The sequence below is a fragment of the Besnoitia besnoiti genome, chromosome XII (genome assembly GCF_002563875.1).
Source record: "Besnoitia besnoiti strain Bb-Ger1 chromosome XII, whole genome shotgun sequence".
Classification (NCBI taxonomy): domain Eukaryota; phylum Apicomplexa; class Conoidasida; order Eucoccidiorida; family Sarcocystidae; genus Besnoitia; species Besnoitia besnoiti.
Window position 1 is genome coordinate 238,554 of NC_042367.1, and position 27,411 is coordinate 265,964.

The 27,411-nt window shown below is 58.3% G+C and overlaps 3 protein-coding genes across 3 annotated transcripts; 2 read left to right on the forward strand and 1 right to left on the reverse strand.

Annotated features, from left to right (window-relative positions):
- Nucleotides 1-546: 546 nt before the first annotated feature.
- On the forward strand, nucleotides 547-4,712 carry BESB_022450 (uncharacterized protein; the record flags this gene model as incomplete). Its single annotated transcript, XM_029360947.1, has 7 exons — nucleotides 547-1,952; nucleotides 2,292-2,519; nucleotides 2,839-3,008; nucleotides 3,291-3,463; nucleotides 3,890-4,198; nucleotides 4,385-4,452; nucleotides 4,556-4,712. 7 exons carry the CDS (start codon nucleotides 547-549, stop codon nucleotides 4,710-4,712), a joined length of 2,511 nt encoding a protein of 836 aa, XP_029215762.1.
- A 2,444-nt stretch (nucleotides 4,713-7,156) lies between these two features.
- BESB_022460 (uncharacterized protein) lies at nucleotides 7,157-14,419 on the forward strand (the record flags this gene model as incomplete). Its single annotated transcript, XM_029360948.1, has 9 exons — nucleotides 7,157-10,275; nucleotides 10,635-10,732; nucleotides 10,980-11,203; nucleotides 11,449-11,642; nucleotides 11,943-12,004; nucleotides 12,385-12,470; nucleotides 12,898-12,975; nucleotides 13,417-13,584; nucleotides 13,892-14,419. The coding sequence occupies 9 exons, from the start codon at nucleotides 7,157-7,159 to the stop codon at nucleotides 14,417-14,419; spliced, it is 4,557 nt and encodes a 1,518-aa protein (XP_029215763.1).
- A 1,391-nt stretch (nucleotides 14,420-15,810) lies between these two features.
- BESB_022470 (PCI domain-containing protein) lies at nucleotides 15,811-20,642 on the reverse strand (the record flags this gene model as incomplete). Its single annotated transcript, XM_029360949.1, has 8 exons — nucleotides 15,811-15,910; nucleotides 16,169-16,545; nucleotides 16,988-17,131; nucleotides 17,595-17,686; nucleotides 18,102-18,165; nucleotides 18,701-19,047; nucleotides 19,400-19,611; nucleotides 20,380-20,642. 8 exons carry the CDS (start codon nucleotides 20,640-20,642, stop codon nucleotides 15,811-15,813), a joined length of 1,599 nt encoding a protein of 532 aa, XP_029215764.1.
- Nucleotides 20,643-27,411: the final 6,769 nt, after the last annotated feature.

A 27,411-nucleotide genomic window follows, 5' to 3' on the forward strand; every position in this document is an offset into this window, starting at 1 on the left:
GACGATTGCATTCGGCCGTGGTCTCTGGTGCATGACGCGGGTGCGACCCTGAGTCGTGGATGGCCTGGAGGCTCTCCAAGGGTAGTTTCCCAGTATATGATAGCAGAGGGGCTTGACAGGCACTAGTATTTCTGTGTGTATGCGCCCAACTATGCTGTGCGCTCGTGTCGCTTCATCTGCCTCCACGCGGAGACCGTTGCCTCTAGCGGGTGTTGCTGCCAGTGGTTAGCGCCCCGCGGCGTCCTGCGGCACGGGGTGCCAGATTTCAACTCCGTATTCCCTATCCATCGAACGCTTCACGGACCGCAGCACTGTTTAAAAGCCCCTTTCTCCGCAAAGCTGAATCAAGATTCCGTCCGTGGGCGGGTTGGGGCAACCGAGGCCCAGAGCGTTTGTCGGTTCGGTCCGTCAATTGCGACGCCTTCTCCGCGCGGGAGTAAGTCCGCGGTGGCGCGCACGGCCGGCAGAGTGGGTTGTTTAGTCAGCTTGGAACTCAGTTGTCACCTTTCAAGTCAGTGGGCAGGCGCCCTCTCCTTGGTGAGCAGCATGAAACTGCGGCAGCACGGCGACGGCGGGCCGCGGGCTGGTTGCGGCTGCGTTTCTCATGATGACGAATCGGCCGAAGGCTTCCAGCGGAGCTCGCAGGATCAACTGGAGATGGCGAGGAGGCGTCGCTCCTCGGGCGCTGGAGACAGCGGGAATCCGCCTATCTCTGCCTCAGGTCTCTACGCGCCAGTAGGCGACGCGGGGGGCCCTTCAGACGGCAAGCACGCACAGAGGAAAGGACAGACGGCGGACCCTGTTGCGGCGTGCTCCCGCGGCCTGGTGCGCTGTCTGGGGGGCCTGTGCAGCCCACCGCGCCCGCTGACAGTCTTTCTTTGCCTCCTGCCGCTGGCGGCGCTTTCCAGTGTGTTGCTTCTCCTCGTCTGCCGCAGCGCCCGGAAAGGCGTTAACGTGTTTGACCTGAAGTCCGCGTTCTTCGGCAACTCCTACGGGTGTTTCATTCGTGACGCGCAGGACGCGGAGAGTGCTCGAGCCGAAAACTTCTCCCTTTCGCTCTTCCCTTTTCTGTCTGAGCTCGCTGACCGTCTCGTCCCCAGCGACGACCTCGACCCCCTTCTGCAACCCAGAGCGGACCGGCAAAGTCGCGCCCTCTCTCTGCGGCAACTGCCTGCCGCCGCAGGCGACGCAGCGTCGGCTCGCGGCGCGATGACGGGAGCCTTTGAAGGCGCCGGCGGCAACCGGTTGTTCTGTTTCGACGCAGCTCTAGACCCTGTCGGGGCGCAACAGGGGCAGGCGGCCGTCACCACGGCAAAGCGAGCGAACGCGGCAGGCGCTTCTGAGCAGGATGTTGGCAGGGCACAGAACGCAGGCGGCGTGGCGGCGGCTGCGGTCGCCGTCGCGAATGGGCCCTGTCTGCCCTCGTTCGAGGCGGCCATTCGTCTGTACGATTGGCGGCTGAAGAATTCCTGGGCGGCCCGACGGTGGCGGTACCACGCGCCGGAGTATGTTCGCAAGGCGTTTACGCTTTTCCTCCCCATCGACCGGCGGCTGCACGAGCTGTATCGGCGCGAAATGGCTGCGATTCTCGCCATCGTAGGCCCCTACGTCGAGATTGAGCCTCCAGTGCCCATCGCCGCGGACTGCTACCCGCCAGAGGCGTACACGGTAGTGCCCCGGCGAGCGTCGGCGGAGGGCGGCGGAGGCCCCAAGCGCGCGTCGAACGCAGACGGCGCGCAAGAGAAGCCCGCAGCAGCAGCCTTCCACGCGCCCTTTACTGGAGAGGCAGCCTCTTTCAACGCGTCCAGTCGGCATGCAGAGGATGAAAAGCTTCACACAAGTCAAGTCACTCTCGACGCGTACTGCGAAGAAGCGCGGAGAGTGCACCGGGGCGCCTTCACGGGCAAGGGCCGCGAGAAAGCCGTGAAAATCGTCGACACTGTCATTCTCGGGTAGGGCATCACGACTCAAAGTGGCGGTGACATCGAATCACATCGGGCACCTCCTCCTCGAGGTCGGCGCTGGTATCTGCTTACCGCACAGGTACCTCGACACGCGGACTATATATATGTGTATATGGTTATAGATATACGTATGCAAGTATATGTTTATATATGTTTCTGAGGTCGATTTGCGAGTGTGTGGACCTAGAGTGAGTGTAGAGAAAGCGGGAGGAGCTTGAAGGCCGTCGCGCGTGCTTCCTTGACCGGCTGCTGGCTGAAGATGTTCGTGAGTTGCATGCGTGCCATACCTCCACGCCTGTGCGCGCGTGAGCCCTTCTCGCTGCGCAGGTATGACTTGGATCTTCTGGAAGTTCGTCTGTACGAGCTGGAGCACACGGTCGACTACTTTGTGATCCTCGAGTCCCGCCATCACACGACCGGGTTGTTTGAGAAGCCCCTTCTCTTCAAGCAGAATCGTCACCGGTTCGCTCGGTTTCTCCACAAAGTGATCTACTTCGAAATCCCCCCTGCGATCAGCCAGTCCTACGCGGACTTCTGCGCCAAGAGATTTCTTCAGTGAGTGCGCAGGGGCACAGCCGAGACGCCCCTCGTACCGTCATATCAGAAAGTATATTACTAGCAGCAGCCAGGAACAAGCATGTGTGCACAGGTCGTATGCGACAAATCGGGTCTGAAGCCGGGCCCTCGAAGCCAGAAGGCCTCCAGGAAATGGCAGCGCAGCGCTCTCCAGTTTGTCTCTAGTCCGACGCTTCACATGTCGTGTATCTGAAACTTTTCGAAATAGAAATGTCTTTGAATATGAGGATCCAGATGTTGCGCTGCAGTAAATCGTGTAGGACAGGCTCGTGGCTTTGCGCGGTTCGTTTTCTCACAGGGACTACGACAATTGTTGGAGATTCGAGTTCAGCAGTCGGGACATCCTGCTGTGGATGCTGGCGCGGCTCAATGAGGGCATCGACGCGGCGGGGAACACGCATCTCTCTGCGCCTCTCTTTGGCACCGACGACCTCATCATGACTGGCGACCCCGACGAGATCATTCGAGGTAACGAATTCGCGTGTGGTAGCCGCACTCAGCCCGTGGACAGATTTTGCCGGCCGGATATAAATCTTGCTTTTCCATTCGTTTTCTTCGAGACTGAGGCCTCCGTGGTGCTGCGGCAGCCTAGGGTCGAGGGTTTGGGGCAGCGGGGGGTGTCTGCGGCTACTACATCTGCGTCGTTGGTGAGGGCGATTCCTCCCGGCACTCCTTCCGCTCCCTCCAGAGTGCGTCGGCACAACCGTCAGTCAAGGTCTCGCCTGTCTGTTGTGCGTCTGTGGGCGCCAGGAGACCGGCTGCGCCACCTCAAGTTCTGTGAGCCTGTAGAGCAGCCGACCCTCGGATGGGCGATGGTGCACTATCCCGGCCGCATTGACGCCATGGCGCAGAAGGAGTTTGGAGCGCAAACGGGGCTCGCGACGGATGTCCCTTACGCTATTGGGCCTCTTATGGACACATTTGTAGGAACCAGAAATGACCGGTATTGGCGACTTGGCTGGCGCTTCATCGAGACATTTTGTCTTGCTGCAAGGCGTGTTTTCACATAGGTGGATAAAGAAAGGCTGCCATGCACGCCACACCAGCTCGTTCCTTATTGCCTCAATTGGCTCTTAATGACGCAGGTCGCGAGTGTGGCGAGTTCTTCGAAAACAGCAGTCATATTCACGTTAATTATATTCCTTGTCCACGCCGCACAGCGAATCGGGCTGGGTTTCCCGTGTCTGAGGCTAGTCACGAAGGCGCATTTTCCAGGTTCGGGAGTTGCTGACTCAAACGAAGAGTTGCAGTCCCATTGGCGCACGTGCAAGTGCCTAGTTGGCCGTTACGGCAGTCTGAAAAGGAGTAGGTCTGTCGGGTTCGTTTGATGCGATGTGCATGCTCGCCAGAGATACCAGGCCATTCAGTACTTAGTCAGGGTTCCTGACCCGCGGGTTCTCGGTCACGTTTTCCGCCGGCACGCCCTCTCGCAGCTGCAGCCTCCCCTCTATCTCTACGGAGGATGGCACATGAGCGATTTGTCTTATCTCCCGTACCTGATGAGCAAAATCCCGGTCGACGACAACAAGCCAGGCTACGAGCCGTGGAGTGTGTATCGACACCTCGTGAACGGCGAGCTAGACCTCGCGCAGCGGGAAGTCTGGGAGAAGTTCCGAGACTACCGGCAAGTTGGCGCGTCCGTCGTTGAAGCGAGCCAGGTAGGGGGAATCGAGTGCATTGACGCGGTGTGACGGTCTTAGGCGATGCTGAAGCGACGCACTCTGTAGTGCGGTGCGAAAACAGAACGCCGAAGCTGCGCGACCAGGAGGAGGCAGAAGTGCAGGGCAAGGTGGGTCGCGCCACGGATTTGACGAACTCTTTGCTCTGTCTGAGAGTCTGAGCAGGTGCCGGAGGCCTACAGAGACATTGGCTTCGGCGATGTTCCCTGGGTCATGAAGTGCAACCCGATGAGGTAAGCTCGGGTCGACGAGTGCCTGGAGGGCATGCTGATTGCATGCAGCTTAACCTCCTCGAACAGCCGCTCATCTCTGTGTGTGTGTAATCGCCGCTGTCAGGTACCCGACGTGGTTTCGAATGCTAGACAAAAGGTACTTCATGCACCCGAACAAGTCCTTCTATCGAGGCGCAGAGCCGCTCTTCGCTCAAGACGTCCGGCAGTGGCTGGAAATTGTGAACGGCATTCGAGACAAATACAAGCCTCCGGTGTCCTGAAATTGCGCCGCTCTGTCGCCTCGCGAAAGCGGCGCCTGCATTCTGTGGGGGAAGGCTTCCAGCGAGATAAATGAAATATGCGATTGCAGATACACAAGGTATCCCTGCGTGCACCTTGTGTCGAACTTACGGTTTTGGCGATTTGTCGCCTCTTTAAGTGGACAGACCGATCGTTTCTCCATTGTATCGTTGCGGACACAGTTTTTGCCGCACGCGCACCCATATTTTCCGATGTGTCGCCGGAAAAGAACTTGCGAGAAGTACTTGTGTAGAATTTTGTGACCTGGCCGCCTGCGCTAGCCTCGTTCGACCAGTGTTACGGAAAGACACCGCTCGTGTGAGGGAATTTGTCTGGGCGTGGAAAATCTATCTGCCGCTAAGCAGCCCCCCGGATGTCTTCTGTCCGCAGGCAGCTTCCGGGGGAGCCATAAATCGGATGTTCTGCAGTTGGCGACTCCTGGGCCGTCAATGGCTGTCGTGTCTGCTTGCTCAGGGGAAGGGCAATTCATACCTAGTTGGCAGTGTCTTCCTGTGTGAGACGTTGGCTGTCTAAAACGCTTTCAGGGCATCCGTTGGCTGAAAGGGAGGTGAAACCGAATTCCGCTCAGCGGTAACAGGCCGTGACCGACACATACACTTAATGGCGCGGTTATTTGCTTCGACTACAGCACTCAGCCCCTTCAGAAGCCATCTACGGGGTTGTAAGACTCAAATCATGCAGAAGCGCTGTGCCACTAGTTCGCACACGGGGTGCGTGTTCACGGCGCTACGTTACGGCTTACAAGGTAGTTCCGCGGTAGTTCACACAGTTTCAAGTTCGATACGCCTGCTAATGTCGAGCAGCGAGCGCCGCCTCTTTCGCCTCTTTTTTCTTAGGTCACTGCCGCACACGTCGACGAGAGTCCTGCAATTCGTGCGCTGTGCGCCACGGTTTCGCAGGGGGGTGTAGTAGAAAATGACAGCGTTTCCGGTGCCAGTCGTAGCGTGCAGTGCGCCTGACGTTTCTTCCGCGTTCCAGCGGAGTCTCTTGCGTGCTACCGTGTATACTCTTAAATCCCCACACCTGCGTAATCGACTCGAAAACAGCCGCCGGCACCCCGTAGCGTCGGTCTCCCTTCGCGCATATCGATATTCTTTGATTCCACCCGAGTGTTTCGTAACTAAACAGTACGCAGGCCATTTCGAGTCCACGCCCGGCTTCGGAGAAGCCAGCTTTTTCCCACGCGTGAAGAGCGCCGCCAGTGCGGCGCGCGGACTGCTTTTCCGAGTGTCGTCCGCGTCGCTACCCGCCCACGCACAACGAAGACATCGACAGAAATCCGTCTGTTAAAAGCACTTGTGTCGTTTGCCTCTTCAGAAAAATTTGTGTCAAGCCTGCGTGTGTGTAGTAGCCTCTCATTCGGGGGATGACTGCCGTCGGCTGCGCACATCTCTTTTGCGGACGCCTAATTGCATGCGTCTAGTCGATGCTCAAAAATGCCGACGCGGCTCCCCGCATTGTCTGAGGGGCTTCGGCTCGCCGAACTTGTTTGTCACTCTTTTCCTTTCGGCTCTTCCAGCGTGAAGAGACTGATCATGTCTCGACCTCCGGGAAGAGGCGAGCGTCTCCCCAGCGACGGCGGGCGATACTTACCCACACGCTTCGTGTGCATGCTTGTGCGCCGGTGCTTGAGAGCGAATGACCTGTCCCTCAGCAGCAAATGTGCGCGCATTTTATTTTTTTTTCCGTTTTCTGGTATTCTTCCTTTGTTCGCTTTCGTCAAAGAAGCGCTACTGTTGCTCAATCCGGGTCTGCAGACTTCAAGTCCCTGCTCTCTCGCACGAGTCTTCCACGGGCCCCCGTAGAGGAGCTTGCAGCCTGGATTCACGGTACGCATTGCATCGCACCTTTCGCCGTCGTCAGTAAGTTCTGCTTCATGTCTGAGAAAGACTTTGTTGAGGCGTCTTTCATTCCATCAGCAGGGAGTCGACCCGGATCCTGCGTCTCAGCATGGCATCGACGCAGGGGCAACCGACGCCCGTCAGCTTGTGAGAAAAACGTGCTCCTCCCCTGTCTGCAGTGTGTCTGTTTTCTGCGTGCGGCAGCTGTGTGCCGAAGTCGCGGGCTTCGCCTGCGCCGCATTAGTTTTCCTCTGTGATGTCATGTGCCTGCATCTTTTGCCTCCCGACAACGTCCTTTCGACGTCTAGCGCGAAGCCGGTTGTTTTCCAGCGCGCTGCACCGACGCTCCCCCGAAGGTTTCACTAGGAAGTCTTCTGTCTTCTGATTGGGGCGCCTTGTGGAGACGCGTTCAGGGCTTAAGGTCTGCCTGTCCGCGACGCCCGTCGGGTGAGGCTCCTTCAGCCGGGCTCTGCGGCAGCTGCCTGCCACATCTCACTGGCCTGCCAGCTTCTTGCCACGGGTGCGGCAGCTCTCCTGATTTCTCTATTGCTGCAGACGCAGAAATGACCTCGCAGGGAGGCGCGACCCCGTCTCCGCCCTGTCCCGCCGGCAGAGGCGCGGCGCAGGACGCGCTCTCCCTCGCGGACCTCTCTTCCCGCGCGCCGCTGTCGAGAGTCTCTAGCCGCCTGTCGCCTTTCCCCTCGGCTTTTTCCGAGCCGCCCCGCTCGTCTTCGGAGCCTTCTTTCGCCGTCTTCGCAGACGCAGCGGGGCCTTTGGCGGGCAATCGGTCCTCTCCGCGGCGGGGCGTGCTGAGCTCGCTCGCGGGCGCGCGCCGTGGGCTGGCTCTCGGCGCGCAGTGCGTGGTGGGTGCGGCGCTGAAGGCCGTGAGCAGGGTCGACACTCCCGTGGCGACAGGCAGCGGCAGCGTCCGCGGGCGTCTGGCGAGCGAGCCGGGACGAGGCGCCCTCCCTCCGCTGCTCCAGGCCGCGCGACAGAGCCACTGCGCCGGCAGGGCCCCAGTCGGCGCGCCAGCCAACCCGACAGAGCCGCAGACCACCGCGGGTCGGCAGCCCTCCCAGCCGCATGCCCTGAGGGACGGAGGCGCGCGACGCGCTGGTTGGGCGAGAGAACCGAGAAGCAGAGATAGCGTGTCGAGCAGTGCGAGAGGAGATGAGGCGGAGGGCGCGGCGCCCAGGCAGCTCTTGGTGAGGCGCGAGGCCGGGGTTCTTTCCTCGGGGGCCGCACCACGCTACGCGGTCGCCGTCGTCGCTGCCGCGCTTCCAGCTGCCACAGGCTTTGCGAGGAGTGCGTCTATCCTTCCCTCCGACCGGGGCTTGGGGGCGACGAGTGCCTGCCGAACGATGTCCGCCTCTTCTGCGGGGTCGCCCTGTCCGGGCGCGGCGGCGCCGTCTCTCTGCAGGCAGATTTCGACGACGCGCACCAGCTGCTGGGCTGCGGCACGGTCGCGGGCGCCTCTCATCCTTCTCTCCGCGTTCGTGTCTCCGCTCCGCTCCATCTTTCGGCGTGAGCCTCCGCCTGAGAGCGCGCTTCCGCTCCTGGGCTCAGAAGGCCCAGTGGCGTCGCGGCACGCGGCGGCGCTGCTCGCCGGTTCCCTGCGCGGCTGCAGCGCCTCGGCGGCGCAGGCTGCGAGCTCCGCGTTCGACGCGGGCCCTCGCGCCGCTGGCGCGGTGCCGCCCGCAGGGAACGGGCGAGCGGCACCGCCGCGCGCGCCGTCTGGCCAGCGGGCTCGCGACGGGTCGGGGGCCGGGGCAGCCGCGCCCCGCCGGAGGGCCTCTGGGCCCGCGGAGGGGGACGCGAGGCCCGGAGAAGCCGCTTGCAGGCGGGACAGAGGCGCGAAGCTGCGGGGAGAGGAGCGCGACGTTCCACCGTATTCTGGGGCCCCTTACTCTCCTCTGGCTTTGTCGCCTTTCGCAGTGGGGTCGTCTGGGATTCTTCTTCGAGCCCTGGCGCTGCGGTTCGCCTCGTCGCTCCCCTCGAGGTTGGCTGCCTCGAGCAGCCGCGAGGACCGCCTTCCTCCTCCTCCCCAGGCGCGTGCGTTCGGCTCACTGCCTGCTCCAGGCGCGGAGGCCGCTTCGGCGGACAGCGCGAGCGCCCTCTCCGTGTCCGGCTGCTCATCCGCCGCCTGCAAGGGCCAGCGCAAGAGCCCGGAAGGCGCCCAGAGGCCAGAGACTGACCTGCCGGCAGCCGCGTCGCGCAGGCCTTGGGCCGTCGCGCAGTCTGCCGCTCTCCACGTAAGGCGAGGCTCAGACTCTGCAGCCGTCCCAGACTGTGTCTCCTCCCACAGCCCCGGGAGCAGCGGCGCGCAGAAGGGGTTTCACGCGTCGACGCATTCTCCAGGCGCTGCCTCGGCGTCTGTCGCTTCCGCGCCGCCATCGCCAGGCGCAGGCACCTCGACGCAGCGGAGCGACACGCTGGAAAGGGACGCTGCTGCTGCGGCTAGCCAGGCGCCGGCGTCGCGACAGGAACCCACGCGAGAGTGCAGTGAGGGGGTTGACGCCCCAGGAGGTGTCTCCGCGCCGCTGGCCATGCCTTCGAAGGCCCTCAGCCGCGACCGCAGGAGGGGCCGGAGCTCACGTCGCTCGAGCCCGTCGCCCGCGGAAGAAACGATTCTGCCCACGACAGACCTAGGCCCCGGCGGGGAGTTGTTCGTTATGGAACCCCGCAGAGACAGTTTTCTGAAGATAAGGAAGGGCAGGTCACCTGCGCGGGTCAAGCTCTTCGACTCGCGCATGCAGCAGACACTCTCAGGGGCGGAGGCCGTGCCAGGCAGGCAGCCAGAAGAGGTTTCGGCGGTGTTTCTGGGCGCGCCAGGCCCCTCTGATGCGCTACGGGCTCCCTTCCGCCTCTCGCTGGGCGACGGCGAGTCGTACGTCTTCCCAAGCCCCGAGGCCGCGGGAGGCGGTGCGCAGGTCTGTTTTTCGCGTTCTGAACGCGCAGACTTCACCTCGACAGCTGCGGCGGGCAAGGAGCGTTCTCTGCGCTCCTCCCTCCCTGCTGAGGCGAGACACGACCGTGCCCAGCTATTTCTGTCGCCTCTTGCGTCTCCTGCGCTCGGCCTTTCGCAGACGGCCTCCGCGTCGCGCTCCTCCGTCTGCGCATTCGAGAGTGGCTTCGGAGAAGGTGCCGCAGAGTCTTTTTTCGAGTCGGGCAACTCAGCAAGCGACCCGCAGAGAATGCGGCGGGCTTTCACGCCTTCTTCGCCTGCCGTCGACTTGCGGTTTGCGCCGCCCTCGTGGTCACGCGCGCTTGCCTCAGGCCAGAGTCCTGTGTTGCTCCGCTCGGCGAGCGCGCAGGAGGGCCGCGCCTTTTTTGCCTCCGCCGCGACGGCGTGGCGCGATCCGGAGGGGCGGAGCGCAGGGACTCGCTCCGCGAGCCAGTCCGTAGCCGCCGGCGAGATGCAGAGGGGCGGCGGCCTTCCCAACGGCGCCCGGGGGCTTTCCGTAGCGCCCCCGCAGGCGCGGAGCGGCCACGCGGCTCTGAAGGATCAGCGGCGCTTCTTCAGCGTGGGCAGGGGCGGCAAAGATCCCTACGAAGTGCTGGGCTGCAGTCGCTCGAGCAGCGCGCAGGATATCAAAAAGAAATTTCGAGAAATGGCCAAGAAGTATCACCCTGACTTGAATCCAGATCCCGGCGCCAAACAAAAAATGGCGGATATCACTGCGTGAGCAGAACAGCCTCCTCCGGGACGCTCGGCGAACCTCCCAACGTGGAGACCGGTGCAACCATATCCACATATATGCGGATATATCCATGCATGCAAATTCGCACGTCCATATATATATATATATATATATATATACATATATTTGTTCATATATATGTACAAATATATTCGTATTTATAGTCGGAGGAGCCGAAGAAGGCTCGGCTTTCTCCTGTCCTCGGCGCAAGGCGCGCCGCCGCAGCACAGCGTAGCTGCGAAGTGCGTGTGCATCACGTCCTCCTCTATCTGCTCTCCATGCGGTGCCTGCGCTCTCTTTCTGTCTCACTCTTTCCTCCTCTTTCTCTCTCTCTCTGCAGAGCGTACGAACTGTTGAGCGACCCGAAGCAGCGCGAGTTCTACGACAAGACGGGCATGACTCCAGACGAAGCTGCGTCATCTGGTGCAGGAGGTCCAGGTGAGGCGGCGCCTATTTCCGCGCCCTGGAGAGCGAAATTCTTTCGTTTCTGATTCTTTTGGAGCGTTCGGGCTACCCCGGCAGAGCGTAGCTCGCAGGGCCTGAAGGGCCCTAGAGTCGTAGGCGGGGTTGCATCTGGTGTTTTTTCTCTCGCGCGGAAGTTTGTCCTTTCGTGAGTCGCACGCCCTCGCACCGGCATCCGCGTGAGCCGTGATTGCCTCGCTCTGGCCGCGATTTTTCTTTTTAGCTGGAGCAGACGCGGGTGCAGGCTTTGACGCCTCGTTCATGTTCACGGACTTCGCGGAGATGTTTGCCAACATGGCGGGTTTCGGCGCAGGCGGCGCGGGGCCCTTCTCATCGTCCGCGTTTGGCTCTGCGGGCGCCGCGGCGGGCACCAGCGCGGTCCGTGGCGAAGACATTCAAACCGAAGTCACCATCGACCTCATGGACGCAGTCCGAGGATGCGAAAAGGTGCGTGTGCGACGCTTTCGCCAAAGACAGATAGCTGGTTACCTAGATAGATCGACAGCTAGAGAGAGCTGTAGCGCAATATATCCTGCCATGAATTGGGATAGGATAGAGTGCGCATCGCGGAGTTCGCGTTGGCAGATGGCGGTCTGGAGAAGGATCCGCCGCCGGCGCGAGCCGTTGGAGTCGTCAGCGCTGCGCCCTTGGCACGTGTCTCTGCGGTTGTGGACTGTTTTTTTCTTTCTCAGACGCTTCATTTCAGCGCGAAGTGCGTCTGCAGCAGCTGCACCGGCACCGGAAGCGCGACGGGGAGCTCGGGCATTCAGCGCTGCCGCGCGTGCGGCGGTAGCGGCGTCCAGCGCGTCGAGCGCGGCCCCATCGTCCTCGGCATTCCATGCCGCCAGTGCAACGGCGCTGGGCAGGTCATCACGCACCCGTGCAGGTATGCAGAGCAAATTTTCTCCCCGATTGGCTTTCTCTGCCTCGGTAGCAACATGACGGCGGCAGGAAAGGCGAGCAAGCAGAAGAAACTGACGCGAATGTGATGGCGGACGGCGGGGGGGCCTCTGCGCCCGCACAGTGAAGGGGTGCGTCGCGTGGCTTTGAGCCGCCAAGTCCACATCGTATCGAGAGGTAAACACAGGAAGAAAGGCGCGGGCGTCTTCTCCTGACCTCGAGTGTCTCGCGGGTGCCGCGGTGCCTCATGCGCGCAGTTCTCTCGGTTCTGCTGCATGCGCTGCAGGACGTGCCGAGGGACAGGCGTGAAGACTCAGCCGAAAGTCCTCAACATCGACATCCCCAAAGGTGCGTCGTCTGGGCCTTTCTGGGCTCCTCCCACAGCTTGTCCGCGCAGACGAAAGTGTCCCTGGAAAGGAGGAAGCGAAGGCGCCCCGGTGTGGAGCCCTCACATGTTTGTTGAACTCCGCGGCCGCTGGAAACGCGTCAGCTGCGTTTCCAGCGGCCGCGGGGTTCCTGAGGGAGACTTTCATCTGAGAGCTTCAAGTCTTCCAGCGAGTGACGCCTGCTTGCGCAACAGCAGAGCGTTGCTGCGGCCGAGGTTTCTGCTAGTCGGATGGGTGTGCCGGCGTAGCGAGCGACTTCTTCGTTTTGATGCAGACGGGTGGCGACCAGCCTTGGACAGGTGTGCGGGAGTGCGGTGGTGTTTGGGTGTGCGAGTGCTGCAGGCGTGCGCCAAGGCATGCAGATGCGCGTGCCGAATCAGGGTCACATGGGCCTCCGCGGAGGAAAGCCTGGGCACCTTTTCGTCAGCGTAAGTGTCCAGACTGAAGGCTGAGAGCGTCTCCTCAATCACGTCACCCTCTTTCTCTGTTGAGCTCAGAAAACTCTTGCGAATGACCGCCTTCGCCTGCGGCGGCTTTGACTGCTTCGGGCTGAGTGAACGGCACTTCAGTCTGATTCGGTTTGAGTGGAGTGGGAAGCAAGCGCCAGATTGAGAGATGGTTTTGACTTGTCTAGATAAACCACTCCGGACGCGCACAGGGATGCCTTCTATTTTGAGGTGATGCGTACGTTTGTGTTTGTGGCGAAGACAGAACACATCTCTCGCTCGGACGCGGTAGTCTTTATTTTCAGGGGATTTCTTAGAGTTCTGCATCGAAAAAGTTCGTTTAAGCGTGCGCAGACGAGATGGGCATCAGGCTGTGCTTCTGGAGACTGGTGTCTTTATGCTTCTTCAGATCAATGTGAAGCCTCACGAGACCTTCCGGTGGATTGACGACGACGTCCACACAGACGTGCCGCTCTCGATCAAGCAAGTAAGTTCCTTCGCCTCTCGAAACGGAGCCACGGGTGCGTCTGGTGGGGCGGTCCTGTCGCTGGGATAAAGGACGGCGATTCGCGTGGAACTATGGGAGTCGTCAAGCAGGTGTCGCGAGCGGAGGGCGTGTCCGCACAGGCTGAGAGAGTGACACGAAGCGCGCATGTCTGCTCGAGGGCAACGCAGTGTCCCTGGCGCTAGGCGTGCTGGACAAGTTCTTAACCCATCCCACGTATTACATGTGGCGTGAACTAGCGTTCCTAACTGAACGTTGTTCGGTAAAAGGAGGCATGAACCGACATGAGATGGGGCGTCTCGCGTGTTCCGCGAGGCTCGTTTCGTCGCGTGAAGGCGAGTCAAGTGGCTGCTAGCTGCAGTTTCGTCACGAGCTGTGATTCGTGCAAGGCGCATGCGTGTTGTCTGCGCTTCATGGGAGCAGTGTCTTCTGGGCGGCAGCGTCGAGATCACCACGCTGGACGGCGTCGTGGAGCTGTTGATTCCGCCGAATACTTCTCCATCGACGATCAAGATTCTCAAAGGCCGCGGGCCGCCGAAAATCGACCAGCGAGGCGGCGTCGGCAACCTCGTGCTTCACTTCACGCTTAAGGTAAGGCCCTCACACAGCGGCGACGCGCTCACGCGGCCTCCAGAGACTCCCACGCCGCAAATATGTGGGTACGTAGGAATCACCCCTGCGATTGCTGGTCTATCAGATGCGCCTAAACTGCTGCTCGCTGCCGTCGACATGGCGTGTTGGCTCCGTGTGTGAGTTCATGGGCTGCGTCGATACGGCGATGTGCAGCGGCGCTCGCAGCGCGCTCTACCGCCGCCTGGCGTGTGGCAGTTTGTACGCCCTACCCTCCCCCTCTCTCCACTGCGATGTGATTTCCTGTGTCCCGGCTGCTTTCGTTCAGATGCCCGCCTCGTTGACGCCCCAGCAGCGGCGTCACATTGAGCTGTTCGACGAGATCGAGGAAGCACGAAACGCGTCGCAGGCGACCGCGAAACGCGAGGCCGCTGCGGCGGCGGCGAAGGCTGCGGCGGCCTTCAAGGCCGCCAACGACGGGCGAACCTCGCAGGCGTCTCGGCGCTCAACAACGGCCTCGTCTGCCGCCAGCGCCGAGGTTTTGTCCGCCCTGAAAAGCGCGGACAAGAAGCAAGAGACAGAGCACCCGGCCGCGAAGCAGAGCCCGCCGCCGCCTCCCCCTCCACCGCCTCCGCCCCCGTTTCCGCGCCGAACTGCGGGAAGCGCCGAGCCGAAGGCTGAGGCGCAGGCAGCGGAAATGGCAGAGTCTGTGACGGCGTCGAGCGCGGAAACAGATGGCGCTGCTACAGCTGAGAAAGACGAAGGTGTGGCAGCAGAAGGCCAGGCGCAGACCAAGCAGCAAGAGCAGAAGAAAGACACTGAGTCTGAGACGACCGGCGAGAAGGAGAAGCCGTAGGCAATATGGTTCCTGTTGCGGATAAAGTGCCCCCGCCAGATGAACGACAGTTTCTTCCTACGATAATTACACTCATGAGCCTACATTTTTTTTTTGTTGTTTTCGTTTAGTTTGCTGACCTTTTCTCTAATCCTACTCCTATGTGCGTTTCTTTCGACCTAACAAACCCTTCCTGCTTTTGGTTTTTCCATCGAACTTTTTCACTCGGCTCCGGCTCGCCCACCCTGAAGAGGCCGCGTGGTGATGCACGCCGCTTGTGTTACGAAAACTATAGAATTTCCGCGGCAGACCAAAGAGGAGTATCGCAAATTCAACACGTAGACGAATGAAGCATTCGCGGGCAGACTTAGAAGCCGAGACAGCCAGAATGTAGAGAAGAACGGGAGTCTGCGGATGAAAATAGCTTCGTCTCCTCAGTCCCTCACAGGACCCCTGCCTTGCTCAGTGAGCTAGAACGTCACCGTCGTGGAATATTCTAAATGTGATAGGACATTGAAATCCAACACTTTTAGCTGTCTTGCGCAGTCCAGCGGGGTGGATGTCGAGCGCCGCTCTGACGCTGGTGCACTTACGTATACGAGTGAGTCGTGGAGCATCGCAAGGACCGATCATGTGCGCCTGACTCCGGAACTGCTCAGAGTAGACGGTTTCCCTTTGGCGAAAGTCCAGCCCAGCGAAGCGAATACCAGTGAAACGTCTCCGGTCTCGCCTGAAAGAGGACAAGTCTCCGCACCTCTGCTACAATTCCTTGCGTGTCCCCGGACGTTCTGGCGCGTCCGATTCTCTGATTCAGTGTCAGGCACAACCGACAGACGCCTGTCCACCCTATGCGTCTGCGATAGAATATGAACGGCGAGGGAGTGGCGTAGCCAGCTACCGCGCTGCGAGTCTCGCTGACTAGCACTGCAGTCCCGTGCCGGATTCAGTAGTTGTCTGTGAAGGTGTCTCCCGATGGCGCGCGGTGAGGCGCGATATCTGGGTTTTTTTTTTTTTTGCGCATGTCGTAAACGGCTCACGCTCTGGACAGATTCCGCCTCGCCTGTATACGGTAGGTCGATCTCAGGAGGTGTTTCTGTGTAAGATCATGTGGGATGTGCTGACTATCAGAGTGCTGGTTAACGTGTTTCGCTCGACACGCAGCCCCTCCTTCACGCGCCGATGGAATCATTGTCTTGCTTCTTTTAGTGACGTTCGCGAAGTCGCGAGACGAAACAAATGAATATACTCGCAGCGCACGATTCGTGAACCAGATGGAGTGGAGAGCAAGGCACCCTCTGCGCAGGCCGGAATGTGCGTCTTCCTCTGCGTCGAAGACTTCCTGAGAGAGTCCAGCGCTCTCGCCCTCTCTCTCCCCACGTCTGCAGATGGACTCGGCGCAGTCCAGCCGTCGTTTAGGAGCCCAGGAGCTCCGCGGTTTGGACCTGCAGCTGCTTGTGCAGTTGCTCGGCCGCGCCAATCCACCGCAGAAGGCGATCTTGCAAGTAGCTGAGTCTGCGGAAAGAAAAAAAAAGCAATCGCGAGACCGCGGGTGTGTACGCCGCGTTGTCGGCCTCTTCCATTCCCACGGCATGGCAGCGCGCCCTGTCTCCTCTCACAAAGGTCTGTCTGCTGCTCTCGACATCCAAGCCCCCCCCTGAACCTGTGACGCGTCCGCCCCGCACTCGGTCGCTGGGCGCGGCCTCACAGCCGCGGCGGAGGACGACGCGCAGCCAGCCGCGCGCCGTGTGTAATTTTTTTTGCCTCGCCTACCCGGTTTCGTCGAGCAGAAGCGCCGGCCGCACCCAGGTGACGAAGACTTGGCGCTTGACTTGGTCGATGGTGCCGCGCATGAGTTTCTGACTCATCGCGCGCATGACGAGGGGCTCCACGTCGGTCTCCGCGACCTTGCAGGCCTTGGCAATGACGTCGAAGCTCAGACTTCGCGACGCGGCAGACACGCCGGCGCCGCCAGCGGCTACCGCGGCCGCGCTGCCCGCCGCCGGGGCTCCGTTCGGCGCGTCGCTCGCGGTGCCAGAGGCCTCTGCGGCGCCTGCCGCCGTCCCTGCCGCAGACCGCGTGAAGGCGAGTCGCAGCAGCGCCGCCGTCGCAATCTTCTGCCGCAGCGCCACCGCGTGGTGCGCGAGCGCCTGAAAAAACAAGCAGACGGGACCGGGGGGAGAAATGAAGGCCGCAGAGAGGCGAGAAAGGAGCTAAACTACCCGTCAGGGGCGCCGGCACGACAGCCCAGATCAAACGCCATGACGCACGGACCACGAACTCAAAAGCTCGATATCCTCACGCCAAGCGAGCCACGTAGACTCCCCACATTCTGCGTGCAACAAGACGCGCAGCAGCTTGGAAGCGCCTCATCGAAACCGCGACGCACAGCTCTTGAACGGCGGATGGTGAACCGGTATATAATATCGTTGGACCTTCCAGCAGGGATCCTGGAATTAAAAACGAGAGAAACACTTATCCGAGACTGCAAAAACGCAGAATGCGCGCGATGTGCAGTTATTTCCTGCCGCGAAATGGAGTGGGCAGCCGACACGCCGGTAGGCAATGAGCACATAACTGCATAGTTCCTACCGTAGCGTTGATTTGCGTCGCGTATTCCGCGCAGATAGAATCGTACTGAGGTAGGGAGCCGCAGTGAAAGGCCTCCAGCAGCGCCCACAGCCACTGGTGCTCAGGCTGCGTCTTTAAAGTCGACAAAATCAACGCTTGTTGCATCTGAAGCAAAGCAACGCATGCGCAGAAGTCCATCCTTGCCACTCGTTCAAGCGATCCACCCGTCCTTTGTCCGCGACGAACGATGCGACGCCGTCTCGACTCTAAACGAAGTCGGCCTTCTCCCCTACCCGCGAGAACGTGAAAACGACGTCCGCAAAAATACGGGCATTGGCCTAATCTACACGAGTCCTACAGACAGAAACTGAAGCTCGCTCTCTGAATACGGGCCGAGGCACAGTCATCTGAGGACGCAGAGATATGAACGGGGTGAGCGCAAATGGAGCGACGCGGTTTAAGTCACAGACACGCACTTCCCCGCTCCCCAAATTTTCCGCTACCACGGATATTGGAAAATACAAGCTCTGCTCGCGACGGCGGCAAACTAGGAGAATTGGCAGGGAATTAGCGCGCACAAAAGCGATCAGGACTGAAGCGGGAACAGCAAGAAGCGATTCTGGCTCACCACCTCGCCGAAATTGAAGATATCTGGAGCGACGAGGGCGGCGATCGCTATTTCGTATGCCAGTCCGACGCGGTCACGCTCGGGGATGCTTGCTGCACAAACACCCGCGAGACACCGAATCGCAGCACGAGATTGCATGCAGAAAGCAGTTAGTGGGTACAGAATTGCGGAACTCGACTCTCCCAGCATTCAAAGACTGAAGTCCGCCTGCCCAGGCACGTGAAGACATCAATGAATGGTATACTCGCGCCGCATCGCAAAAAGAGTGCTAAAAACGCGATTCGTGCAGCATGCACATCACGCATTACTCAGGCGGCGCGCCGCAGGAAGCAGACCAAACACACGCACCCGCGTCGGCTGCCGATTGGTGCTGCATTGGCGTCAGATCCTCAGTCCGTGCAGACACTACAACAGGAATTCATGGTGGCAGGCAGGTCACTGGACGAATATGAATTGCCTTTTCCGCCGCGCGATAGCGAGTGGGGAACGGCGCGAAGCCTGGCGTACCTGTAGGCGTATACGCCAAGAAGATGATGGCGTGGTGATAGAACTCCGCATGTTTAGCCTGAGCCTGCGGGGGCACGCACAATCGCAGCAGAACTCGACTCTGCAAAGCTCCATCTAAAAAAGGTTCAGGGCATTTGCCTTGCCGCCGCTAGAACCCACAGGCAGTCCGAAAGAGGCAGCCGCGCAAAGGATGCGACGGCACATCCCGTTAGGGGCTGCGAAGGGAGACAGAGAGTGCGACGGACGCCACAAGTGATGGGCGAAACAAGCAAAACACACATAGTCTTTCCATGTCACTGAAAAAGCAGCGGAGAATGCTGTTGCCAGTCAGCCGTCCCCACGCCACTGGAAGGGCTACAACAGACGGGCATCAGAGGTATCGCGTAACTCTCATTCTTGGCGCCGGCGAGGAAACGCATGAGTCTACAGGCGGCGTCGCCCGGACTGGCGAGCGCCTTGCGCGTCTATCGCTGAGTCGTGACGCGACCAGTTGTTCATCGCCCCTATTGTAGGTTGTCGAACCTAGATCCTCAAAGTCAGTGTGCGTCATGGACGCGGAAGTGCGCAGCGCTGCGCGGGTGACCGCTTGATGCATGTACCTTGGCGAGCGTGGCGGCAGCTCGTTGGAAGGCCGCTTGGGCGACGGGGCTGACGCCGACCGTCGAGTCGTTCAGCTTCTTCTGCAGTTCATCGAGAATCTCCTCGCTGTCCGCGAAGTTCCGGCACTGCGAGAGGTGGAAGCTCTGGCACGTTTTGTACAGGATCTCCGCTTCAAGGACTGCAGCTGCGGCGCCGTTGTCCACTGCAGACGAGGCTCCTGACGAGCTGGTTCGCGAGGCGAAGACACTGCTTCGCAGCCCACTGCCCTGTCCAGTGCCCGGGTCGGCGCCGGCGGAGCCCTCGGAAAGCGGGTAGTGCGAGAGGAAAAGCAGCGCGTCCTTGGCGTCTGCAATACAACCCGCGGCAGCGCTTACATTCCTTCACCAAACAGACAATCCGATTTCCTAAAAAAACAACTCATGCGTGTCCTTGCGCTCGTGAGGGCGACAGCCTCCACGCGAGCGCGGCGCTTGCTCTCGATGAGCAGCTCTATGAGGCAAAATGAAAAGCGACGCACCGAGCCGACAAGCAGGCGATCCGCGGCAAAGCAGCCGGCGAACGGGCAGACGGGCACCCGGAGACACAGGACGCAGGAAAACCAAAATGGGCGATGCCACCGCGGAACGCATTCCACAAATTCCCGCTGAGACAAACAGAAGACCGCGCCTGCCTCGCGCCAGTGCAGCGCTGCAGCGTACCGATGTCTTCGCAGACGGCGGCAAGCAGGCGCAGGAAGGCAGACTCGTCCAGCTTGCTCCGGAGAGGCCCGACGACGTAGTAGAAAAACTCCACTCGGTCGAAGCCTGTGAACTGCGGAGGAGGTGAAGGACGCTCGTAGGGCGACGAGCTCTCGCCTAGCGCCAAGGGCGCCAGGTACGCGAACGCCGCCATTGTGAACTCATGGTACAGCCTACAGCACATCGCAGCAGAAGGCAAAACGCAGACGGATGTCTCGGTTTTCCCCGTTCCGCGTCGCCGTCGGTGAAGCTCCGCCGCCACGGCCGGCCCCGCCGTCTTCAGCGCGATGGAGAAGATATCTCTCGATGGACGACGAGGGGCTCTCCACACCAAGTCAATGCATACAATAGGCAAAGATAGCAATGTGTCGATACGCTTTCGCCTCGGTTGCTCTTGCGCCAGAGCTCTCGCTACGCGGAACCCGCCGCCCCTTTCTCTCTGGTTTCGATCGACGCCGCTATCAAACATCCTGCGCATTTCGAAGTGCGTTTGGTTTTACAGATTCCCCACGCACCGAACTTCATCCCCGCAACTCATCATGAGCTCCGCGCTCTGCGACCTCCAACGGTCCACGGAAACGCACGGAAGTGGGGATCGTAGGAGACAGACGCAGTGCTGAGGAAGCGTGACTTCCGGCGGAGACGCCCCCACCAGTCTAGGTGGATCCCACGTGAGAGAAGACTGTACTGTCAGACGCCAGAGATAATCTCACGGCGCTGCACCGCAGCGAATCTAAGGTCAGCGGTGTCGCTCGCATACAGCGGCACATGAAAGGACATCCAGGAAAACATGGCAGGAGGCCCTGTGAGGCTGTTGTGCCTGCGTCGGGTGCCGCAGCTTTGCTCGCAGCGAGCCAGCAAGGCCTTAGTGCGTCTAGACGTCATTGCTGCCACAAATGGTGTCCGCACACACAAGAGATCTGCACCCCCCAGGCCCGTACTTGGAAGTGAGGACGTTGGCGATCTGTTGAAGCAGAGCAGCGGCCTCTGGATGAGCAGTCTTCTCCTCCTCCAGCCGTTGCTCCGGTTTTTTGACTTCGCCTGCAGGATGCTTCAAGAGGGCCTGCATCTGAGGACTCGCCGCGGCGAACAGCGCTTCCAGTTTTTTCTTTTCTGCCTCAGCAGACGAGTTCGCCAAGGAGGCGTCGGATTCAGGAGCCGGGACGCTGCCGGTGCCGCTGGCGGCGCTAGAAGTTGCCGCCATTGTGGAGGGGAAAGCGAAAACTGGCTTTAAAACCCTTAAAAATAGCCTCTCGAAATATCTCACGGCGAAGTGTCTTGTGCGACGTGGCATGCAAAAAACGGGTGCGGCGAAAGCTCGAATATTAAACGCGAAGCGATCGGAGTTTTACGCCGTAACACTCCGTCTTCAGCCGGTGAGCTGGCGAAGAAGATTTGGAGGACGGTTTCCCACGTCTACTAAAAAAGCCTTAACGAAGGTGGACGACTTCTTGCTACGCAGCAGTACGTCGCGCCGCCCCCTAATTCTCCACTGGGAAGACGGTGTTACACGGCCACGCTGAAAAGACACCCTCACAGATGATTCAGCAGTCAGGCTTCCAGCGTGGGTGAAAAGGACAATCGGTCTAGGGAGAACTGAAAAACGACGAAATCTGCAGAGGTGGAGCGACAGCTCGAACGTAACTCACGGAACGAGTTAATTCAGTGTCCCGATCGCGGAATCACGTCCGAGTAGAACGGAGAGTTGACAGTACAAACATCCACAGTGAGCGACGATATTGTCTCGGAACAGAGGCGAAAAAACCCAGCAAAACGCACAGTTCCCGAAAAGAATTTTTGCCGTTATGGTTCAGAAAAGAATGGGGCAACCGGTGGCGGAACTGCCAAGCAACGTTGACACAGGAAGGCGTCGCGTTTGCAGCAACTGTTCAAACAGTACGAAATTACAGATGTGCATGCAGCTTTTTGTCGCAGCGGTGCGTTCTCCGCAAAATGATTCTGGAAGATGACTATCTTTCGGACTGGCAGCTCTCGCAGTGGATGAATGAATGGACACCCCTGCACAAGCAGACATGTGGATGATAGACACACACCCGAAAGAGAGATTAGTTCCTTATTCCTGCATGAACCCTCCCCTTCCCAAGAAATAAAGTTGCCCTAGAGTGAGAGCAAGAGCCGTCCGGCGAATGAAAAGGTTTACACAAAACGAAGGTAGTCGTCCCAACCAGCGCTGCCCCGGGGGCGCTGATACATGGCACGGTGCTTTCGTTCTGGCTCACATATTAAAACTGCATGCGCCACCAAAGCGTAGGCACGGCCGAACTCAGACTGTGTAGTTGTTGGCAGAAAGTCTTGTGCCTTTTGCCAACTAAGCAGTCACTAAAACCTGATCCAAAATGCAGGTCGCTGTCGAACTTATCCGGAGTGAACCTCAAGACCGTGGCGAAAATGAATCACGATAGGGCTGTCGCGCGACCTGTGTCTTTGAAAGACACTTCCCCGACAAACGGGCGGGCGAACATCCTCATCAAAAGCGCAGAGAATGACGGGCGGAAGTGCTGCTCCTGGCCGTAGGGATCCCGACCTAGAACATGCATGCTTTAGCCGCCGCAGGAAGAAATCATTAACGCTGCCCATCGCAACGACGATAGCCTTAGTCCCGTCACACTGAAGTGCTCCTATAGAAAATCTGTACGAGCAGCCTTGAAGGCTGGCGTATAGCGCGGCGCTGAGAGTTGGCACCGCACAAAATGAAAGTCGGACAGGCCTTTACGGTTCACAGCACTTGTTCACATCGACATCTGTCGTGCTGACTACCTGCAGAACGGTCCTCTCCTGGATATTCCCTTCGCTGGCGCGAACACGCTGGATGCCTCACGGTTTTCCGTGTGCACGTGCCGTTCATGCTACTCTCCCTTGATTCCCGCTGGTGCTGATGATTGCGTGCCACTTGGGATATTTCTTCACCTTCTCTACTCCTCTAGTTAGTCGCCGTTTTCCTTGAAATAACTGTGGATAATTTACAAATCTGTATCGAAGGAGGGGGCTCATTTGGCCGGAGGAACAATCATCGCATGCTGGCGGGCCCCTTTCTGCTTTTTTCAATTTCTTCACAGCCAATACGGACGACACGGTACATATTTTTCGATGTGGAATGCTCACCCTTTGCGTAGGTTCATCCGGCGCTTACCCACTTGGCTTGCACAACGCAAAAGCATTATAATCTGAAGTGTTATTGGATGCATCCAATTATCTGCTTTCTCTTCGTTGGGGAGACATTGTACCCTACTGACACGCACTCGGCGCCTGCGTCATTCCACCAGTTGTCACTAATTGATTCTTTTTCTCAGCTTCTCCCCTTGCTTCTTTTAGTCACCCAATTCATGCCATCCCTTCCGATACCGGAAATTCTTCAAGTGAGTGTTCATGTATGCGCAGTGAGTACGGGCGACGGGAAATGCACGCATTGGAAAACATAGTCTCGCACACCAGTCAGGGCAACGACACCGTGGAGCCGTAGATAACCGGGAAAAACGCGCTGGGCTAGAGAATATTTGAGGCCGTGTTTAATACCGTGGAGGTAGCTCCACGACTGAGGCAGGTATTTTTAAACCAGCAGCGCAGTGGCTCTTCGGGCTCTGTCGGCGTAGCGTTGGTTCGCTATTGCCGCTTTCCATGAAATACGAATATCTTTCAAAAGCTGCTTCTGCTTGGCTCAGGGGCTGTTTCACCAGTACTGCATGAGAAGGTGTCATGTCGCGGGAGGCGCAGACGCTAGAACAGCACACCGTGCGACAGAAGACCTGGTTTAATCGAGTGAACTCGCTACAACGTAACAGTTACAATTTCGCTGGATTTCATGGTCACTCGCGGTGTTTTTGCTGTGTGCTAGGTGGCGATTCAACATGCCGATTGGTCCCGCGACAGCACTCACACCGCCCTCCATAAGGACGTGGTCCGCAACTACACAAGTTCCCCTCCTTGAAACCTGAAGTCAGATCTGCGCTTCGCTCTTCCCATGTCTTGTCGCATATACGGAGCGTTTTTTCTGTTACAGTAACAAAAACAGTATCGCGAGAAGCAGAATTGAAAGTTGACTTGGCAAGCCAACACGTGTAATCTAGAATAGTCAACCAACTCGTTCTCTCGTGATGAAAACACACGATAATTCCATCCGATAGAGGTGCTCTCACCCAATAGACATACAAGGAGCACAAAGAGGAAGCTTGAACATATTACAGGATCAGAGTATCAGTCAACTAGAACACCTAGTACGGGGATACTTTTCGGATCATTTCCTACAACAGACGCAGAAAACTACACTCAGTTCATCAACAAGTGTTAGTCCACCAACAACAATAACTTTTGTGATAGTGTGCGGCGAGCTACATTACAGAAAAGCATCAGCCGGAAGGCAGACTCATACGTCACCCCTTCCGTGGATGCCAATTGAGCTTTCACAGACGGCATTACATGTGATTCGTATTAACGAGCATCCCGCTGGCTCTGCCGAAGATGGGGCACCACCTGGGAGAGCCTTGCGGCGCATCGCACTCCGCTCCATGATTCCATATCCATAAATAGTTAGAATCCAGCATGTTCAACATGACTCGATGGTTATAGTTAGTCTGCTTGCATCCCTTTCTCTTCTGTCTTGCTGACAGAGCCAATGGGAATTACGCAGTGCTCACGCAGCGTCCGATCTAACGGAATGGTCCTTGCCCACTGATGTCCTTCTGGTGGTCCATATATTGCATGGGTAGAACAAGCCGTCCCGGTATGTGCCGCCGTAAGAGTCGCAGCCTCATCTCCGGGGAGCACTTTTGGTTGTCTTCTGAATTATAAATGCAACGCACTTGCATAAGCAGGCATCTCTAACATTTTTCCGCATCGCCAATAGCGACACGTTTCGTCCCCGGTCCTGTGCCAACGACATGAGGTCCACAACGCGGTGCACTAGCATTTGGTTCAAGTGGCCCTCCGCGTTGCAGCACGCGGTTACCGCGCCTTTTTTAAGAGGTCACCTGAATCAGCGGTTAGTCAACGAAGTCCGGTCGTGCGTGGAAGTCCCTTACCACGCTGTGCACCAACGATACCGTGGCCAGGAGGCCGAAGAATATGTGCAGCCACTACCAAGACGTTCTGGAAAACAAATTTTACGTCATTTCCGTAACCTCGCATGGCCACGATCCTGAGTGTTCTGGTTGCTCTTATTGGCGGAGACAGAATTCTAAAGATCAATAGTGCATTTTGCTTCCTTTCCTGACGGCGCGCTGTAGAACACTATGCACTTTCTCGCTCTCGCCCTATGTCGTTAACGCAAACTAAGCACTGTCCTGCAGCAAGAGCGCCTGACGGTTTGGCCAGAGCGCCTCGGCAGGCTAATTGTTAGCGGCGGTTCGGTTATCTCGACTCGTTAGAGCTACTAAAGGAACAGGGGTGAACCCCCTGCATTTTCCACTGTCATGAATCAAAATTCATGTCCTCATCGCTCAGCCACATCATAACAGTATGGGCGCGGTGCGATATGTATGGGTAAACGGCAGTGGTGTAAAAGCTCCTGCAGTCTGGATTATTACCGTCAGTTTCCAGCAGTCGGCCTACCATATCTGCGAACACACATTCTAGAGTCAAACATATCCGCGCTGCCGCAGTCGAGACCACCTCGCTACCTGACTGCCCGTCCAAATGTTGCTAGTGAGGGCGCGAATAAGCTTGGGGCCAATCGAAGTGGGTGTAGGGATTAGGGTTTAGTGAGCACCCGACCAGGCGACCTTCAACATTGACGACTGAGGGCACCATCGCGATTCATCAGCTCTGATGCTGCCGCAGACGTATAGTTTCCGTTGTACTTTCTCTTTGTGAAGACGTTCCACGCAGTCGTACCACGCCATCCCCCTGCCCAGGAAATCGCACCTCGCCTCATTTTCTCAACTGATAGTACGTATCCCGATGAACTCACGCTCTCAGATATTTGTGCCAGTGTCTTCTGCTCGAAGGTAGGTAACGAGTGGAAGGCCAGCTACCTCGGCTCTGACAAAGTCGCCCCCCCCGCCTCTGGCGTTACGGAGCTTATGTGAATGCTGGCTTTGTTGCAACGAGGACTCGTCCTCAATCCGAACTCCATGTGGATCATGATCAGAAATCTAGGAGGGGACACTAAGCTACCTTCGAGTCCTCGCCAGCCGCTTGTCTACCCTGGTCGCCCGGTGTGACCGGAAACGATAATGAGGCCCGCGGGTGGGACATTAGACGTCCGCTTTCATCGTTCTTATGAGGTGCAAGCGAGGAAGCCATATGTTGGTGACACTGCATACACGCCTTCATTCGTGCAGTACAGTTGTCGCTAAACCACTGGAGCTCCGTGGTTCCTTTGTTCGGCGCGAAATGTGCCTTTCTAGCAAAACGAAGACGGGCAGGAGGCGACGGGGCGACAGCGAGGATGGACACAGACAGCGCGATTGGCCCTACATTCAGTATGATCGAAATGCCGACCCAGAATACATGACGGTATTTATGATTCCACAGCAGAAAAAACTTATTACGTGAGAGTATGACCGGTACATTGAAGCCAAGCATTTTCGGTCCCCAGTGTTGCGCCTCTGTTGTACGCTCTGTTGTAATCTGGTTGCTGCTAATTGCGGGGTCAGGGTTGCAATGCTGCATCGTGGCACGTGTATACCCTTACGGCCGATTACCGATCCACGTGTTGAGATTAAGCGGTTGCACTGCAGTGGCGCTGCAGTTGGTTACTAACTAACCAAATGCAACTGCACTAGGATTAAAGACGGGCTTCAAGGTGCCGTGTTCGTCCGGGGTACAGTCCTCCAGTTGCCGCGGGCATGTGTTACGGGATAATTAGCCGGTTGCTCATGACCAACTGCGACCCCATTTGCTGGCCGAGGTGGGGGCAGTGCGGTCGCGTCGCAGTTATGTGATATCAGGGCTCAAAGCAACTGAAAAAGCCAGAAATGAGGGAATGTGTGCAGCAGGCAACCGGTATATAGCCATGACGCGGTGGCCTCCGCTGGCGTGGCTACACATGTCGAGCCTACGTACCTGCTGTGCCGAGGATGCGCAGCATGGCACAGTGCCCCGTTTATCTCAAGTATCGCAGTGGGGGGCAAGACGCCACGTGCAGTGTTTGGATTCAAGCTGTGCACAGACTCCCTGGTGCGTGATACAGGTGCAAAAGGGCCTTCCGAAATCTGTTCTTCTACAGGGAAAGGCAGTGTCAAGCCCCGGACCCGTATTCAAAACATTGCTAGACGACTCGCGGACTGCTTTTAATAGAGCACGTCAAGGTTTTCACTCTTCAAGCGTTAACGCTCTCGCCGTCATAAAGCTGCCTGGTTTGGCAGAGAAAGGACACGTCATCTTTTTTCACCAACACCGTCCATCGCTGCTTCATTCGAGTAACGCGTATCCTCCTGGGTCAAGGACTCTTTGGAGCCAGTAGGCGGTACCGTCTTCAAGTAATCCGTCGTGCAGGTAACGTCTGCCAAACACATGGATTTGCTAAGTGCGCAGATGAAACGCTAGGCGTCAGCTTCCTGAATTATAAACTTGTTTGTATATATGTCGCAGACACGGACATTTCTTCTCGCTAATAAGTCCCAGTCAAACTACTTTGCGGCCCACGGCGAAGATGCCGGAAACGGCCTTTCGAGCTTGTGAAGCAGTATCAGCCTTCGGGGTCTCGGTTTGGCGAAACGAATCGCCAACCCGGCGGATAACACAGCCTGCCGCTATCAGTGCGGAGCGCCACGGTAGTGGTGCTTCCAGTTTCCACTGTACTGCTACAGAGGCCGTAAAGATTGGTGCTGTAGACAGATGTGTCATGGGACGGCGAAGCAGGGGTGAACAAATGTCAACCATATGCATCTGCTGCCCCAATCTGAACAGGCTGTTTGCGCACATTGACTACCGGAACCAGAAATGTCTTTGAGTCAGTTTCGCGAGTGCTCTGCGATGATGACCCATCGCCGCGGTGGACGCACACCGGTTGCTGC